At 39.8% G+C, this 18,687-nt stretch overlaps 1 protein-coding gene across 1 annotated transcript in view; it reads left to right on the forward strand.

The window, feature by feature from the left end:
• Nucleotides 1–15,650, forward strand: part of LOC110219994 (uncharacterized) — a 48,778-nt gene extending 33,128 nt beyond the window's left edge. Inside the window, 1 exon segment of the mRNA XM_078145944.1 lies at nucleotides 12,462–15,650. Within this exon segment, the coding sequence (XP_078002070.1) occupies nucleotides 12,462–13,253 (792 nt within the window). The 3' untranslated portion in view covers nucleotides 13,254–15,650.
• The last annotated feature ends 3,037 nt before the right edge of the window (nucleotides 15,651–18,687 follow it).

Here is an 18,687-nt window from a genome sequence, read left to right on the forward strand (position 1 = left end):
CCTCTAATTTATGATGTCAGCTTTTGTGGCTAAATGTACCCATTTGCAGCTTATCTTGGTGCATAGTATGAGATGTTGTCCTTTGTCTAGCTGTTTGCAGAATGCTTTCCTCTTTTCCCAAAAGTTTTGGCAAACAGTGAGACCCAATATCTGGGATCTTTTGATTAATGAAGATAAGGCTACTGTGCTCGTTTGTGTGTTCTTTTGCTGTTGAGTTGTTTATCAGTTGTGTCTGACTCTTTGTGACCCCATTTGGGGTTTTCTTGGCAAAGATACTGGAGTGGTTTGCCATTTCCTTCTCCAGCTCATTTGACAGAGGGGGAAACTGAGGCAAACAGGATAATGTGACTTTCCCCATCACACAGCTAGTAAGCATCTGAGGCCAGATTTGAACTCAAGAAGATGCTGCCCATTTGTGTATGTTGTGCTTATCAACCTTTTAATTTCTTTTTGGTTTTGTTGTTGTTTTTGTTTGTTTGCTTGCTTTTTGGTGAGGCAGTTGGGGTTAAGTGACTTGCCCAGGGTCACACAGCTAGTGTCAAATGTCTGAGGCCACATTTGAACTCAGGTCCTTCTGACTCCAAGGCCAGAGCTCTATCTGCTGTGCCACCTAGCTGCCCCAAAATGCTTCTCTTCAGAAATCGCTTTCTTTTTTTTTAAAGGCAGTTGGGGTTAAGTGACTTGCCCAGGGTCACACAGCTAGTAAGTGTAGTGAGAGATGATCTCTCAGAAGTGAAGCCTCCTCAAAGGGTCAGTAGCTCTTGTTAATAGTTCTTGTATTGTTGCTTTCAAAACCCTCCCCCGCTCCAACCCTGTTTTCCCTACCCCCAGCCTGAGCTGTTTGCCCTTTCAAAACTTCCTGCCTTTTCCTTGTCTCCAGGCAAACTTGCCTAACTGCCTTTGTTCTCTGTTGCTGGGGAAGAGTTCCGTGAACAGGTTGTGCCCCCTGAAGCCCAGACAGTGGGATAAGGGGAAGGGGGCTAGGGAGGAGGAGCTCGTAGGGTATAAATAAGCCTTGCTTTCTGTAACCAGCTGGTACTCTCCTGGCCAGCACACTAAGGATGAGGGGTGGTACCCTTTCTCATGAGAAAGCAATAAACTCCTTTCTGCTTCCAAGGTGTCTAAGTCTTTGTTTTGATTTTGAGTAGTGGTCTCCATCCCACACAGTGTCAAGTGTCTGGTCTGAGGTCCGATTTGAACTCAGGTCCTCCCGACTCCAGGACTGGTGCTCTATTGACTGCACCACCCAGCTGCCCCTCAACCTTTTCATTTCTTAACTAGCACCACCTGAGTAGGAGGGCAGGCTCCAAAGGTGAGGCTTCCCAGGATGAGATCAGTCAGCTGAAAGCAACACCTGCAGAGGGTGAGGCCATCGCTGGACTACATTTCCCAGAATCCTTTGTATGGCCCTCTGGAGACCCGTTCTTGTAAACCCCAATTTCCCTTGCTCATTCCCATCTCTGAATAGCATGAAGCATTCTGGGAGTCGTAGTTCAGAGGCTTGATGTAGTTGAAGAATATCTTCCGGGCACAGGACTGGGTGTTCAGGCCATGCTTAGCAGCACAGTTCTGGAGCTGACAGGTGAGTGTGGGAGTGTGCACGCATGGGCCGTGGGCAAAGCCCTGATGACCTAGGCTGGGGTGGGTGGTGTCTGTGAGTATGTGTGGTCCTAGTATAAGAGGGGCTGGGCTGTATACGTGTATGTGAATACATGCTAGTGCAAGGGGGCTGAGCTGGAGGTGGGCAAGCATGTCAGTGTTAGTGGGGACAGCCAGGAATGTGTGTGCATGCATGTTAGTGCAAGGGGTATTGAGCTGGAGCGTGTGTGTGCATGTGTGTTAATACAAGGGGTACTGAGCTGGAGTGTGTCTGTGCATGCATGTTAATTTAAGAGGGTTGGGCTGTATGTTAGTGCAAGGGACACTAAGCTGGAGTGTGTGTGTTCATACACGTTAGTTTAAGAGGGCTGGGCTGGAATGTGTGTGTAAATGGGTTAATGTAAAGGGGCCAGGGTTCCCCTAAGCTGTGTGAATGTGTTGCAGTGTGTATGCACATCAGATTGGGGGCTTTGTGGAAGTGGCTGCTTGTGGGAGAGGCCTGGGGCTCTTCAGACTGGAGATGGGGCTGTAAAAAACTGGGTTGGGCACTCTCCCAGTGAGGGAAAACCAGAAAGGCAGTGCCCGCAGGCTCTGAGGATTAATCCTAGAGCTCTACTTGAGTCTGAGGGGCTGCTGTGTGTGTCTCAGTCCCTGAGCTGGCTCTGCCCCAGCGCTGGGCTTTGGGTGGGGATAAGGAGTGAAGTCTACGTGAGTGTTTGAGGAGAGCATGTGTGTGTGTCTGCATGGCACAGCCTTGGTCACTGGGTCTGCCCCAGGCCCTGGATGGGCCACAGCCCCACGAGGAGAAGCGCCTTTATGTTTTATGGCATTAGAACAAGACTTTAAAACACAGATTTTATACTCCTCTCACTCCTCATCCCCCTGATCCCTCTCTATAAGCAGGAGAGTATACATTTTTTCACTAAGTTATATATCAGTGGATCATAGGAGCATAGATTTGAGGATAGAAGGGACTTTAAAGTCCATCAAGTCTGAATTCCTAATTTTACAGATGGGGAAACTGAAACAACACAGGATACGTGGCTTGTCCAGGAACACACAGCTAATGTCTAGGGTGGGATTTGAAGCCAGATTTTCCTTACTCCAAGGCTTGTGCTAGAACCTCTACGTCTGCGGGAAGGAAAGAGGTGGCCAGTCAGCCAAACCATAGCCTGGTGATGCCTTAATGGACCTTTCACTTGGGTTTCCCAGCAGAAATAGTTGGAAAGGAGCAGAACCAGAGGTGGTTGATGCTGGAGCAATTTCTGGCCCTCCAGCTTGGGGGACAGGACTTGGATCAGCTTAAAACCTGGAGAAGGATGTGGCAAACCCCTCCAGTGTCTTTGCCAAGAAAACTTGTCACAAAGAGTGGGACACAACTGAACGACTGAACACATACTTAGAAGGTCAAGGAAACAGTGAGGAGGGTATGACTGAGACCTCAGAGGACTTGCCCCTGATGCTTGAAGAGAAAGGGGAAAATGAGAAGTCGGAGGAGGCAGGAGGAGGAAGAAGGAAGCCTGTTGTTATATTGTGGGAGAGAAGAAAGCAGGTAACCGAGGGGAAACTTCCTTCCTCCTCCTTTTCACTGGGGGACTTAGCTGTGCCTCCAGCTTGGAACGATAGATAGGTTAGATGAATGGATAGATAGAACAGATAGATGGATAGGTAGAAAGAAAGATTGTTCATTAAGCACTCACTATAAGCCAGACCCTCAGTGCTAGAAATACAAATACAAACCGAAACAGACAGTGTCTACCTTCTAACCTCACTTGTAGTGAGGGAAGACACATAAAATACAGCCGGAAAATACCGGGGGGTGGGATCAGAAGGGGCTTGGGGGGAGGAGGAGGAGGAGGAGGTGTGGAGGCATCTCCAGAGTGAGAACGTTGCAGGTCCAGAGGTAGAAACATCCTGAAAGAGGGCAGTTACTTAAATACTGGTGCCTCTGCATGAATGCAAACCTTTGGTAAAACAAAACCAAAACTTGTTGGAGAGAACCAAGCTCTCTGGCTCTCCAGTAGAGACTTCCTCCTGGCTTGACATCAGTTCATTTGCCACAATTCTTTGGGTCTGGACATTCAGCAAGGCCCATATATATCCACCTCACCTAGTAATTTCTTTATCTTGTTCACAAGGAATTGTCCCAAGAGATTTTATCGAATTATTTGCTGTATCTAGGTATCCTGTTCCCTGCTTAAAAGAGAAAGTGCAAGCCCTCACCCCGACTTATAGGCTGGTGGCCTCAGTGAGGGGCAATGTTTGGAACCCCATGCTGGGGCCCTGAGTGTTCTCCAGCCTTATTTTCCCCGTCCAACTCAGCTAGAGTGCTTTCTCCTCCACGCCCATGCTTACGCTTCTCTCCGTCTCCATCGTCTGCTATCTTGGCCTTCACTTTATGGATCAAGGTCAATGATATTTCACTTCTAAAAGTGTTTTTCTAAGAGTCTCTGAGGCAGGGAGGGCAGGCATACATTTCCTCCCCATTTGAAAACTGAGGCTGTGACTGACAATAGGAGGGCTGAAACAATCCTTTCCTGGGCTCTGTCCTTCAGTTGGACCACATGGCTGTCCTAATAGGAAAACCAAAGGCTTATACTGGGAAGGGGTTTTCTCTCAAGAATTAGGTAAATCGGCTCCATACTCTTCTTGTGAATGACAGGGAGATGAAAATCTTTTCTTCATTAAATAAAGCTATAACTGTGGCACAGAGAGGTTAAGTTACATATACTCAGTATCACACAGCACATAAGGGACAGAACAGTGAACTGCACCCATGTTTCTTTGTTCTATCCTTTGGAGCAAGGGTTACCCTTTTTTGTCACGGACCCCTTTAAAAGTCTGATGAATGATGTTTTCAAATGAATAAAAATAAAATACATAGAATTACAAAGGAGACCAATTATAGTGAAATACAGTTGTCAAAATACTTGTTAAAAGTCCATGGACCCAGGTTAAGAACCCCTACCTTAGAGAAACAGAAGGCAAAGAATTTACAGGAAAATAAATTTTTTAAAAAAACAGAGTGAAGAGGGCTTTTTGATACTAGATTTTAAATTATATTATAAATCAATTGCCCTATTACTCTAATCACTATCCCCCTGACTTCCCTATTCAAAACACTTTGTTGTTGTTCAGTCGTTTCCAACTTTTCATGTCCCCCTTTTGGGGTTTTCTTGTCAGAGATCCGGGAGTGGTTTGCCATTTCCTTCTTCAGCTCATTTTACAGATGAGGAAAGTGAGGCAAACAGGGCTAAGTGACTTGCACAGGGTCACACAGCTAGTAAGGGTCTGAGGCCAGATTTGAACTCAGGAAGATGAGTCTTCCTGACTCCACACCTGACACTCTGCAGTATGGCGCTGCCTAGCTGCATTTTACCATTCCATTATATGTGTTGGTTTTCCTTATTAGAATATAAGCTCCTTGAATGGAAGAATTTATGCCCAAATAAGAGATAGAGAACATTATGAAATGCAAAGTGGATAATTTTGATTACATTAAAATAAAAAGGTTTTGCACAAAGAAATTCAATGCAACCAAGATTAGAAGGGAAGCAGAAAGCTAGGAAACAATTTTTACAGCCAGTGTCTCTGATAGAGGCTTTATTTCCAAAATATATAGAGAACTGAATCAAATTCATAAGAATGCAAGTCATTCCCCCAATTGATAAATGGTCAAAGGACATGAACAGGCAGCTTTCAGAGGAAAAAATTAAAGCTATCTATAGTCATGAAAAAATGCTCTAAATCATTATTGATTAGAGAAATGCACATTAAAACAACTCTGAGGTACCACATACACCTATCAGATTGGCCAACATGACAAAACAGGAAAATGATAAATGTTGGAGATGATGTGGGAAAATTGGAACACTAATGCATTGTGGGTGGAGTTGTGAAATGATCCAACCACTTTGGAGAGCAATTTGGAATTATGCCCAAAGGGCTATCACACTGTGCATACCCTTTAATCCAGCAATACCACTACTAGGTCTGTATCCCAAAGAGATCATAAAAATGGGAAAAGGACAAACATGTACAAAAATCTTTATAGCAGCTCTTTCTGTGATGGCAAAGAATTGAACATTGAGAAGATGCCTATCAATTGGGGAATGGCTGAACAAGTTGTGGTATGTGAATGTAATGGCATACTATTGTGCTATAAGAAATGAACAGGCTGACTTCAGAAAAACCTGGGAAGACTTGTATGGTCTGATGCTAAGTGAAGTGAACAGAACCAGAAGACTGTTGCACACAGTAGCAGCCATATTGTGCAATGACCAATTTTGATAGACTTAGCTCTTCTCAGCAATACAATGATCCAAGACAATTCCAAAAGACTCATGATGGAAAACACTATCCACATTCAGAGAAAGAACTATGGAGTCTGAATGCAGACTGAAGCATACTGTTTTTCCTCTTCTTTTTTGTTTTTGTTTTTTCTTTATTGTGGTTTTTCCCTTTAGTTCTAATTATTCTTTACAACATGACTAATATGGACATATGTTTAATATGAATGTACATCTAGAGCCTATATCAGATTGCATGCTGTCTTGGGGAAGGGGAAGGAGGGGGAGAAAATTTAAACCTCAAAATTTTGTAAAGGTGAGTGTTGAAAACTAAAAAAAAATAATATAATATAAGCTCCTTGAGGGCTTATATACATATACATATATATATATATATATATATATTATATCCTCGGCTCTTAGTTCAGTAATAATAATTAATAGTAGTAATAACAACTAGCATTTGTATAGCACTTTAAAGTTTGCAAAGCACTTTATAAATTCCTTATCCTCATAAAAATACTGGGAGATAGGTGCTAATATTATACCCATTTTACAGTTGAGAACACTGAGATAGACAGTCAAGTGATTACTTCAATAATATAAAAGGGAAAAAATAAGATAACGGTCTTCCATAAATGCTTCATGTGGTCCTGCTTACACACCTGTGTTCATGCTCAGTTGTATTTCCAGTATACTCTACACCGCAGTTCTCTGTGGTCTTTCTACTCCCATTCTTTTGCTCCTCTGTCTTTGTATACCTCCCAGCTGTCTCCTGTATGAAGCCGTCCCTGACCTCACCCTTCCCCTCCCCCCCCCGTAAGTCCACAGCTGGAAGACAGCTTGGAGACCATTTAGTCCCACCCCTCATTTTACAGAGGAGGAAACCAAGGCCCTGAGAGGTCAAGTATCTTGCCCAGTGTCACAGTAAGCACCAGAGGAAGGGTTTGTACACAGGTTCTCTGCCACCACACCTTCCTCACATGGGCCTTGATGAAGGATTTGTTATATATGTGGTTATGCTTTTAAGTAGAACCCTGGAGCTGCTGATGGGCACATCTGGGTCACCTCCTCCAGTACATTGTGGCTAGTGATCCAGACAGCATTGCCTCGTGGTTAGAGTGTGGGCTTTGAGCTTGGAAATCCTGGGTACAAATGCCACCTCTGATACTTACCAGCTGCATCACTATGGGGAGATCCCTTAACCTCAATTTCCTTTTCTGTAAAATGGAAATTGTAAAAGTAACTCTATCACCTCACAGGGTTATTTTGAGGATTAAGTGGGATGTAAAGCATTTTACTAACCTTAAAGTGAGATACAAATGTCAATTATTGTTTGTTTTTGTTTTTTGCTTTTTGGTGAAGCAGTCGGGGTTAAGTGACTTGCCCACGGTCAAGTGTTAAGTGTCTGAGGCTGGATTTGAACTCAGGTCCTCCTGACTTCAAGGCCCAATTATTGTTTTATTTCATCCTTGTGTCCTGCACCATTACAGTGGAAGCTGAAGGGAAAGTGCTGACCTGCACTGATAGTTTCCTCACCTGGGAGTTCCCTAAACAAATGAAACCCCAGTTCCAGGCCCCCCTCTCTGTCTTGCCAGGCCCATTGCTCTAGCCTGGTAGGTAGTAGGCACATGGTAAACACTTTGTGTATGTAACCGGGAGAGCATTTGGTACTGTAGTGTCCTTGAATAATAGAAGCAATGATTTGGGGGAGGGCGTAGGGTCCCATTAGTGCTACATCACTAGTCAAATGACTGCAACAGGGGACTTCAGGATATAAAAGCGGAGCAGATGTTCGGGTCTGGAAGACCCGAGGACCCAGAGGAGGGCAGACACGAAGGCCCAGTAGTCATCCATCTCACTGGAAGGGAGGGCGTTGGTGACTCCAATCTCATCCAAGCTGTGTGAGCAGTCAAAGCAACTTGGATAGGTTTGGGGCAGCCATCACTGGAGAGGAGGTATGGGAGGAAAGCCAAGAAGAGAGTACCTCTGGAAGGTTTTCCTGCCACCAGGCCATGCCAGATAGGTTCTGGGGCAGAGGAATATTAGGACATTGCAATAGTCCAGGCAAGAGGGTCTGAACTGGGCTGGGAGTGGTGTAAATAGAGTGGAGTCAGATAAAAGGTAGCGTGGAGATAGAGATGGCAAGCTGCCTGGGTGTGTTGGGTAAGGGATGATGAAGGGCCGAGGGTAACGTTGAAGCGATAAACCTGGGAGGATGGTTGTGTCTTTGATGTGGAAGTTCAACAGAGGTTAACATTTTGGGAGAAAGACAATGAGAAGATGCTTAGCCTAAGCAAGGAGGAGGGCCTTCTTCATAGACTAGAGCAAATTAAGAGAAAGTGGAAAATGATGTTTTGAGGAGAGCTGACATACACAATGGGGAAGAAGAGAGTGCTCACAATGGCTGGTCTTTCTTTTCTTCATGAAGTATGAGGCAAAGTCCTCTCCTCAGAGAGAGGCAGAGGTGACAGCATAATAGATCAGGGGGGATCGAGGGCCCTTGAGGTCCTCAAGTATGGCCCTTTGACTGAATTCAAACTTCACAGAACAAATGCCCTTAATAAAAGGATTTGTTCTGTAAAACTTGGACTCGGTCAAAAGGTCTCACCCAAGGACCTCGAGGGCCACATGTGCCCTCGAGGCAGCAGGTTCCCCACCCCTGGTATAGATGCCAGTGAAGAGAAGAGGTTTAGAAAAGGTGCTATGTAAAGTGATCGTCATTCAGGGAAGAAGGAAAACAATTATCATGCAGTCATCAAGGTCAAGTTGATATTAGTTAACAAATTTGTGATAGATGTGGTGGGGACCTGGCACCTGTGTGACCTTGTTTAGCAGTCCTGAGCAGCACTTTGGCAGGGGCTAAGAAGGTGGAGGCTAGACGTCCTCAAAGGTGTAAGTTTCAGACCAGTGGGTGGGAACAGGGTAAAGAGGTAATTCTTCATCTTTATGGCAAGGTAAACATTGAAAACTGGATTCAAGTGGGGCCAAAGGAGGGATGATGAGCTTGGAAAGCAAGGAGTGAAATGACTTGAGGTTGTGGTGAGAATTAAGAGCAGGTTTGGGAGGAGTGAGACGTAAGGAAAGATGGAAGACAAGGAGGTGAAGGTGATAGAAAGGAATCTCACGGTTCTGGATTATGAGCATCAAGCCCCATGGATGTTGCCAAGATCAAGGATCAAACATCCCCCTGTGTTGAAGTTCATGAAGGTAAAGGTCATGCACAGTGAGGTATCTGAATGGATAACAACATGCACTTCGAATCCCCCGAGTCTATAGACAGGGGCTGAATCTCTGGACCATCATTCTGGTTAGCTCCAACTTGCTTCTGTCATTTGGTTTCATCTATAGCAGAATACCAAGACTGATTTGAGTCAGGATTTCTACTGTATGTCTGTTAGGTCATAGGACAAAGATCTCACACACAGAGTATCAACAGCTAAACTAATGTCTATAGAAAGCAAGAAGACTGACTTTATTGACATCTTCTGCCACTAGTTAGCACTGCAGATATATAAGGGGGCTGCCCAAGGAGGAGGGCCATTTTGCCATTTTCTTTGTTTTATGGGTTGCTCTGCCTAAGAATTCTAAACCAAGGAATTAGCCTACTAGTCGAGTCTTTCAGTATTTGTCATGGCTGGTCTTCAGAAAATGATCATTCTGCTGCTAGGACCACACTCAGAATCTTTGCAGCATAGAAGAAACTTACCGGAGTTAATGTTCTGTTGGCATGGCCTTCAAGAAGCCAGAGTCCCCTCCATGCCACAAGGAGGCAGTAGAGTAGAACTTTATGGACGAGGCCTCATCTGCCAATCAGAAAGTCTAATGCACATTATTTCGTCAACCAAGATGTAACCTTTTAATAGCAAGAAGAGTTTACAGCAAAGCATGGCGTAATAGTCAGAAAGACCTGGGTACAAGTGAGACCTCCGACGCACACAGACTGTGTGGCCCTGGGCAACTTGCATGCTCTTTCAGCACCCTAGGCAGCTCTCAGACTAGGTCTACAAAGCAGTTGCTGATATGCATTGATCGAAGAAGTTTCTTCACTGGGAATTCCATAGATCAGCAAAATCAAATTCTGATCAAATTATACACACAAATAAATGTGATTATGTGTCTGTTGGAAAACAGACTATTTGTGATGCTGCAGAGTTCCTAAGCCCTTTCAGGTCACAGGACAGGATGTTTCTGCTTTCTGTTCCCAGGGAAAGCCTCTGCTTTGTCACCGAGCCCGCTCCTGGGGCTCCATCTTTCTCATTCTCTGTTTCCCTGGGTCAAAGCTTGGCCTTTAGTGTCCCCTTATTGGTAATTGAAGACAGGGGCAAGACTGGAGTCAGATGAACAAATTTTTTCTCTAATTGACTCTGATTCATGCCCTACTAATTCCTGTGTATATACTACAGAGCATCCTTTAGAGTCCTATGTATCCTTTATTGGGCCTTCCTAGTATGTCCTCTTTTTCCCTAAGGAGAAAAAGGCATAGGATTGAATTGGATTATGCTCTCTCTCCTCCTCAGTACTGTCCTATTTCTTTCCTCCATGAACAGGACTCCTTATTTTTCAACCAAATGTGATCTCCCATCTGGAGAAAGGTGAAGCACCATGGACGCCAGAGACAGAATTCCCAAATGGCACCTGCCCAGGTAAGCGAGGGATAACCCTGCAGTCTAGACTCACTTAAAATGATGGATCATCTTGTCAGTCACATGATAGTACCTTTGAAATGTTTACCAGAGAGCTGTCCCCTCAAAGTCCTCCAGGACCAGGAGAAGAGAGTCTACTATGGGTTTTCCAATATACCCTCACATTTCACTTTGTGTCACAAGTGTTTGAAGTCAGAAGATCTGGGTTTGAATCTTAGATCTGTCACTGTATGACTTAGAGCAAGTCTTAACCACACTGGGCCTTAACTTTTCCTCATCTGTCAAATGAGGGGGCCATGCTAAATGACCTCTGATGTCTCTAACTGTATCTTAAATATTGAGATATGATCCTACATGAACAAATCACTATCCTGATATCGTTTTCCCCTTATTTCAACCCAATCTCAGAGAAAGATATGTTCCTTCTTTCTAATGAGAATTCATTTTACCTGATCTCCATATCTGATCATTTTCTACTACCCAATTCTTATTTCATCCTATTCTTAAATCCTAATTGAATTCAGTTTGACAGTTGTTTATTAAATACCAACCATTTGTGAAGTACTATTTTTAATATCTCCCTTTTCACAAATTCCTTTCCTTCTGCTTTCAAGAATCCATAATCAAGAATCCATCCTCTACCATTGTTCTGGGGCAGTGAGGCACAGTGGAAAAGAGGAATTTGGGAGACAAACCCTACAAAGCAGTGGGCAAAAAAGGCTAGAGGGGAGACACTAGAATGAATTCCTAGGAAGCCTTGATTGCATGAAGAATACAGAGAAAAGAGAGACCAGATAATTACAGAGGACATGAATCAGAAAATAAAGATCTAGAGTAGGCAGAAAGAATAAACAGACATGAGAGTTGGTGGTGGTGGGTTTTTTTTTAACCACTTGTTCTTCTCAAACTTATGCTAAGTCGTAGTGAGCACTACTTTCTTTTCTTGGTGTTTCAGAACCATCTACTTTATAGCACAGTGTAAAATTCTGCCAAAAGTCCACATCGAGTTTATAGTCTGTAGCTTGCAGAGAAAATGTTTCCCCTTTCTAAAAACTTAGCCATTTTGCCAATTACCAATAAGGTGGCAGAAGACTAGAAATGTTATATCAGGTTAAAGAGGCAAGAGAGAGAATCAAAGTAAGTGATGATAACCCACTTAGCAGTGGAGATGTAGTCATTTAAGACAATGAAATGATCTGTTCATTTCTCCTTACCTAACTTGGGCTTCAGTTCCCTCTTGGTATCTATTCTATACTTTTTCAGATAAATAATTCTCCTTTATAGAGAAGACAGTCCATAAGTTACTGGATAGTTTCTCTTTCCCCTCCTCCCTTCCCTTCCTTTATCTCAGGGAACTACTAACAATTTTTTTTTTATTTCTTCAGATTCTCTCAATCAGCAGAACAGATGTGAAGTAAGGAGTTAGTACCAAAGCAAGTTGTTTCTATGAGAGTGTCATCTAAGGAAAGGCTTGCAAAGAATAGTTCCTGGGATTGTAAATCAAGAGAAGATTGGGAATGTGATTTCAAGTTACAGCGGCAGAGCAACCAGGAGAGGATATCCAGGAAAATGACCATTGCCTATAGATGTAATATATTTGGGAGAAATTTTAATCTAAGTTTCAACTTTGCTGCCCAACAGAGGACTGTGTCAGGAAAAAGTCTTTATAACTATGGGGAACATGCAAAGAACTCTAAGCAGTATTCAAGCATTCTTAAATATCACAACATCTCATATAAGAAACTTTGCAAATACAGCAAATGTTGGAAGTCCTTCATTTACCACACAGACCTTATTCACTATCATAGAAAACTTATTGGAGAAAAATCATGTGATTATAATGAGTGTGGGGAAGCTGTCAGTACGAGGTCATCCCTCAGAAGATACCAGAGTTCATACTGTAGAGAACCCCTTTGTCTACAATGAGTGTGGGAAAACCTTCATACAGATGACAAAACTTGGCACACATAAGCAAATTCATACTGGAGAAAAACCTTTTGAATGTAACGATTGTGGGAAAGCCTTCAGCTAACCAGCAAGTCTTACTGAACATAAGCAAATTCATCCTGGAGAGAAACCATTTGAATGTAAAGAATGTGGGAAAACCTTTAGACAAAGTTCATCATCTAGGAGGCATCAGATAATTCACACAGGAGAGAAACCCTTTGTGTGTAGTGAATGTGGGAAAGCCTTCAAAGAGAGTGGAAAACTTATTGCACACAAGAGAATTCATACAGGGGAGAGACCCTTTGAATGTATTGAATGTGGGAAAGCCTTCAGCTATAGTTCATCCCTTAATGCTCATGGAAAACTTCATACTGGAGAAAGAAAATATGAATGTAATCAATGTGGGAAATTTTTTATTAAAAGTTCATCACTTAGGAAGCATCAGAAAATTCATAGTGGAGAAAAACCCTTTACATGCAGTGAGTGTGGGAAGTCCTTTATAGAAAAAGGAAGACTTATAGAACATAAAAGAATTCATGCAGGAGGTAAACTTTTAAAATGTAATAAATGTGGAATAACCTTCAGCAATAGCTCATCCCTTAGGGATCATTCAAGACTTCATACTCAAGATAAAAGATGTGAATGTAATGAATGTGGGAAATTCTTCAGCAGAAGCTTGTCACTGAAAAAGCATCAGAGAATTCATACTGGAGAGAAACCCTTTGCATGCAATGTGTGGGAAAGCCTTTATAGAAAGGGGAAGACTTGCTGAACATGAGACAATTCATACTGGAGAGAGATCCTTTCAGTGTAGTGAATGTGGAAAAACCTTCAGTTATATAGCTAGTCTTACTGAACATAAGAGAATTCATACTGGAAAGAAACCATTTGAATGTAATGAATGTGGGAAAGCCTTCATCACAAACTCATCATTTAGGAGGCATCAGGTAATTCATGCTAGAGAGAAACCCTTTGTTTGCAATCAATGTGGGAAAGCCTTCATAGGGAGAGGAAGACTTACTGAACATAATCAAATTCATACAGGAGAAAAACCCTTTGAATGTAATCAGTGTGGGAAGCCCTTCAACAACAATTCATCCCTTAGGATTCATTGCAGACTTCATACCAGAAAAAACTGTATGAATGTAATGAATGTGGAAAATCCTTCAGCAAAAGCTCATCACTTAGAAAGCATCAGAAAATTCATACAGGAGAGAAACCCTTTGTGTGCAATGAGTGTGGGAAAGCCTTCATTGAGAAAGGAAGACTTACTGAACATAAGAGAATTCATACTGGAGAGACACCCTTTGTTTGTAATGAGTGTGGAAAAGCATTCAGAGACAAGGGTAACCTCTCTACACATAAAAGAATTCATACAGGAGAGAAACCCTTTGACTGTAATGAATGTGGAAAAAGCATTCAGCAACAGCTCATCCCTTAGACATCATAGGTAATGTCATACTAAATAATAGCAGACATTTATAATGTCTATATAAATATGTAATTGCTTTATCATTTGAAAAGCAAATTACATATATTTCTCATCATGTAGAAATAACACCAATGAATGTGATGAAGGTAGAAAAATCTTGTCTTATGAACCATTAGAGAATTTGTTAGAATCTACAAAAAGGTAATAAAGTGTAAAGGTCTTTAGCAGAAACTATTCACATAGCAACTGTGAGATAATTCATATATATGAGAGAAACATTTTGTATGCAATGAGCATAAGAAAACAATTATAAAAGAAGTAAACATTAATGCCCTGAGAAAATTAATTCTAGACTGAATTCTTTTGAATGTAATTAATATGGAATAGGCTTCAGTCAACATTTCAACCCTTGGGACTTTTTATAGAAAATCTCATAATAATATTCAGAAGAGTTTTTTTTAAAACATGTGTAAAAGCATGACTCATGTCTTTTGAAACACCAGAGAATTTGTGTTGTAGGAAAACCATGTGGGGATGCTTTCACAAACACTGGATTCCTTAGGAGACATCAGATAACTTACAAAATCAGACTTGGAAGGGCCTTCAAGAGTCATCTAGTCCAGTGGTGCCAAATTCAAATAGAAATGGGGCTCCTAAACAATACGTAAGGATTTCTTCAGGCTGCATATTGACTTAATTTTAAAATGTAGTATTATATATGCTTTATTGTATTTTTATTCATTTTGTTAATTATTTTCCCTATTCCATTTTAATCTGGGTTTGGCCATACTCAAGAGTGTTGTGGACTGCAGATAGCCTGCAGGCCATGTTTTACACTTCTGATTTAGTTCAGTCTGTACCTAAACAAGAATCTGCAAAGTGGTTGCCTTTTCTTGAAGACCTCTGGTGAGGGGAAGCCCATTCCTTCTTGAAGCAGCATGTTTCACTTTTGGAGAACTGTAATTATGACATTTTTCCTTACACTTTGAAGCTTGCATCTACCTGTTGTTCCTAATTCTTTCTGAGGCCAAAGAAAGATTAATTTCTCTTCCACATGCCAGCCTTTCAAGTACTTAAAAATAGCTCTGTTTTCTTTTCTCAGTCTTCTCCAGCTAACTCAAAGGGGAAAGCCTTCAGCTATAATGGATACCTTCCTAAACATAAAATAATTTATACATGATGGAAGTCCCTTAAATGTAACGAAAGTAGGAAATTCTTTATTAATAGGGGTCATTTTTTGTAAATGTAAGAGATTCATACTGAAGACAAATTATTTGAATGTATTGAATGTTGGAAATCTTTCAGAAACAACTTATGCCTTATTCTATATCAGAAAATGTATACTGAAGAGAAACACTATAAATGTTAAAAAAAAAAAAACCTTTCAGAGGTAATTTATTTATCACTTGTCAGACATGAAACTCATGGAAAGAATGTTGGATTTGGAATCAGAGAACCTTAATACCTGTGTAACCTTGGGCAAGTCTCTTAACACCTCTGGACATCAATTTCCTTACCTGTAAAATCAGGATTTGGGATATGATAATCTTCAAGGTTTCATGTAGCTTTAAATACATCTGTGATCCTATGCAAGAGATTAACTGTCAAGATGTAATAATATGGAGAACAAAAATTTTGACTTGTCATTTGTTAAATACTGGACCACCAAGATGTCAATTTATCTGACATATTGTCTGTTGGTTTGCAAAATAAAAATGACCTTGATTCCAGCTCCAACATTTTATAATCCTATTGATTTTTATAAAAATATCTTTTTTTTTCTTCCTTCTCAGTTCAATTATTTTCTTTGGATATATTCAGTAGTGGGATTATTGGAGCCAAGTATATGATCAGTTTTATGCTTCTACTGTCAGAAATGTTTCAGCCCATTAGACTTTTCAGTATTGTTTCACTATTTCTTCATAGCCCAACTAATTTTGAATTTGAACATTGTTATTCATTTGGGATGCTTAAATGGGTGAGTTGGTATCTCACAGGTATTATTTTTTTACCCTTTTTATTACTGGCGCTGAAGTTTTCTGAGGTCTCAGCTCAGTTGCTCAGATACTAACCTTTGGTGGAGAGGGACCAATCCTAGGAGAAAAGGAACTCTGTGACTCTCAGGCAAGGAGTAGAACCTCAGCACAGTCATTCTGATCCTGGTCCCTGGATAAAGACTCATCTGTAATTAAAAAACCAAGCATGGAGAAAAGCCTCAGCACAATTACTCTGATCTCCAGGAATGAGCAAACAAAAAAAGTTTTATGATGTTAGGGATACCCATGACATGAGAAAGAGAACAACTTCAAAACTCGTATCAGTAAAGGCTCAGAGAAAAACACAACTCACGCACAAGATCAATTAGAATTCCTAGAAAAACAATATGCAAGAGCTAAAAAAAAAAAGTTTAAAATGGCATAAATCAAATGAAAGCAATAGAAAAAAAGAATTAGAAAGGAAAAAGAGCTATGGAGACTTAGAGAATTGATAGCTTAGCACAAGATATACAATATCTTATACAAGCAAAAGACACTCTAAAAATTAGAATGGAAGTTAATGACTCCATGAGACAACAAGAAATACTAAAACAAAGTCAAAAGATTGAAACAAAATTAAAGAAAATGTATGATACCTCATATAAAAAAATTTACCTGAAAACAAATCAAGGAAAAATACTTTAAGAATAACTGGACTGCTTGGAAACCAGGTCCATAAAACAGTGAGAGAGAGTGTGTATAAAGAAATCATGAAGGGAAACTGCCCAGATAAAACTAGAACAAGTGGCAAAGTTAAAAATAGAATTCACTGAAAGAAACCTCAAAAAGAAACAGAAGCTGAAATAAAAAAAAGCAGGGCTAACATTTATGATTTCAACAGGCTATAGCAAAAATAGACAATTAAAAAAAGATAAAGAGGGAAATTACATTTTGCTGAAAGATAGCATAGACAGTGCTATTTCAATAGTTAACATACATGCACCAAATGGCATAGTATCTTGATACTTGAAGGAAAAGCTAAATGAATTACAGGGAGAAATAGTAAAATTATAATATTGGGAGGACCTTTCAGAGCTAGGAAAATCTAAACAAAAAAATGAAAAAGATCTGAATGGATTTTTAAAAAATGAGTTAAATATGGTAGACATTTAATTATTACTGTGGGAATAGAAAAGATTATATTTCTTTACTGTGTATGGCACCTTTATAAAAATCAATCTGTATTAAGACATAAAAATTTCACAAATGCAGAAAAGCAATACTATTCAGCATATCCTTTATTTACCACAAATTACATGTGGTAAAGAGCTATTTTTAAATGGTTTAAAATCAACTGGAAACTAAGTAATAATTTTAAAGAACTGATGGGTCAAAGGACAAATCATAGAAATGATAGATAATTTCATTAAAAATAGTAACAACAGCAAGACAAAATACAAAATACGGGGAAAAGAACACATCAATGAATTTGGCAATATCATTTCTTTTTTTTAAATTTTGAAAACCAATACATTTTAAAACACCAAAATAGAAATCATGAAAATCAAGAGGAACATTTAACAAAATTGAAAGCAGAAAAACTACTAAATTCATAAACAAAACTAGGAACTAAAAAAAAAAACCAACAAATCAGTTATTAGGTAATTTGACTAAAAAGAAGAAAGTAAAAACCAAATCATCAGTATCAAAAATGAAGGAAAAAAATTTCACAAAAAAAGTAGAAGAAATAAAGGGTATTAATAGATGTGACTTTTACTAAGTTGTATGACAATAAAACTGACAACTTAAAATCGATGAATATTTACCAAAGAAATAAAATACTCAGATTAGCATAACAAGAAATGGAGATTTTAAACAACCTGAACAAGCCATGAATGAACTCCCAAAGGAAAATCTCCAGGATCAGATTTATTCACAAGTTAATTCTATCAAACATTCAAAGCTAAATTAATTCTAATATCATATCAACTATTTGCAAAAATATCAAAAATCCTATCAAATTCCTTCCATAATACAAATTATCTTGATATCTAATCCAAAGTGAGTCAAAATAGAGAAAGAAAATAATAGATGATTATCCCTAATGAACATAAATGCAAAAATTTCAAATAAAATATTAGCAAAGAGGCTAAAATATATCACGAAGATTATGTACTATGAGCAGATTGGCTTTACATCAGGAATGTAGAGTTAGTTTAATATTAGGAATACTATAAACATAACTAATCATATTAATAACCAGAACAACAAATCATATGATTAAATCAACGGGCATGGAAAATGTTTTGGACAAAATACAACATCCATTTCAGTTAAAAACACTAGCAAACATAGGAATAAAATGACATTTCATCAACATTACAAATACTATGTAGCTAAAACTAAGAGCCAAAATCACATAAAAGTGAGATAAACTTGAGTCCTTTCCAACAAAATCATGGGAGAAGCAAGGCTGTCCACTATTTCCACTATTTAATACAGAAATGCTAGCTATAGCCATAAGAATAAGAAATTGAAAGAAGGCAAAGAACAAACACCATAATTGCTTCTTGCCAAAAAATGATTGTGTACTTAAAGAGTTAACTAAAAAAACTGAAATAAAAACTTTAGAAGCTCCAGAATATAAAATGAATCCACATATATCATCAAGATGTCTATATACTACCAATAAAACATAGCAGGGAAAGATTTTAAAAAGAGAGATTCCATTCAAAATAATTACAGAAAGCATGAAATTCTTGGAAGTCTACCTACCAGGACAAAAGGAACTATATTAA

This window comes from Phascolarctos cinereus, unplaced genomic scaffold (genome assembly GCF_003287225.1).
Source record: "Phascolarctos cinereus isolate Bilbo 61053 unplaced genomic scaffold, phaCin_HiC Scaffold_726;HRSCAF=1367, whole genome shotgun sequence".
Classification (NCBI taxonomy): domain Eukaryota; kingdom Metazoa; phylum Chordata; class Mammalia; order Diprotodontia; family Phascolarctidae; genus Phascolarctos; species Phascolarctos cinereus.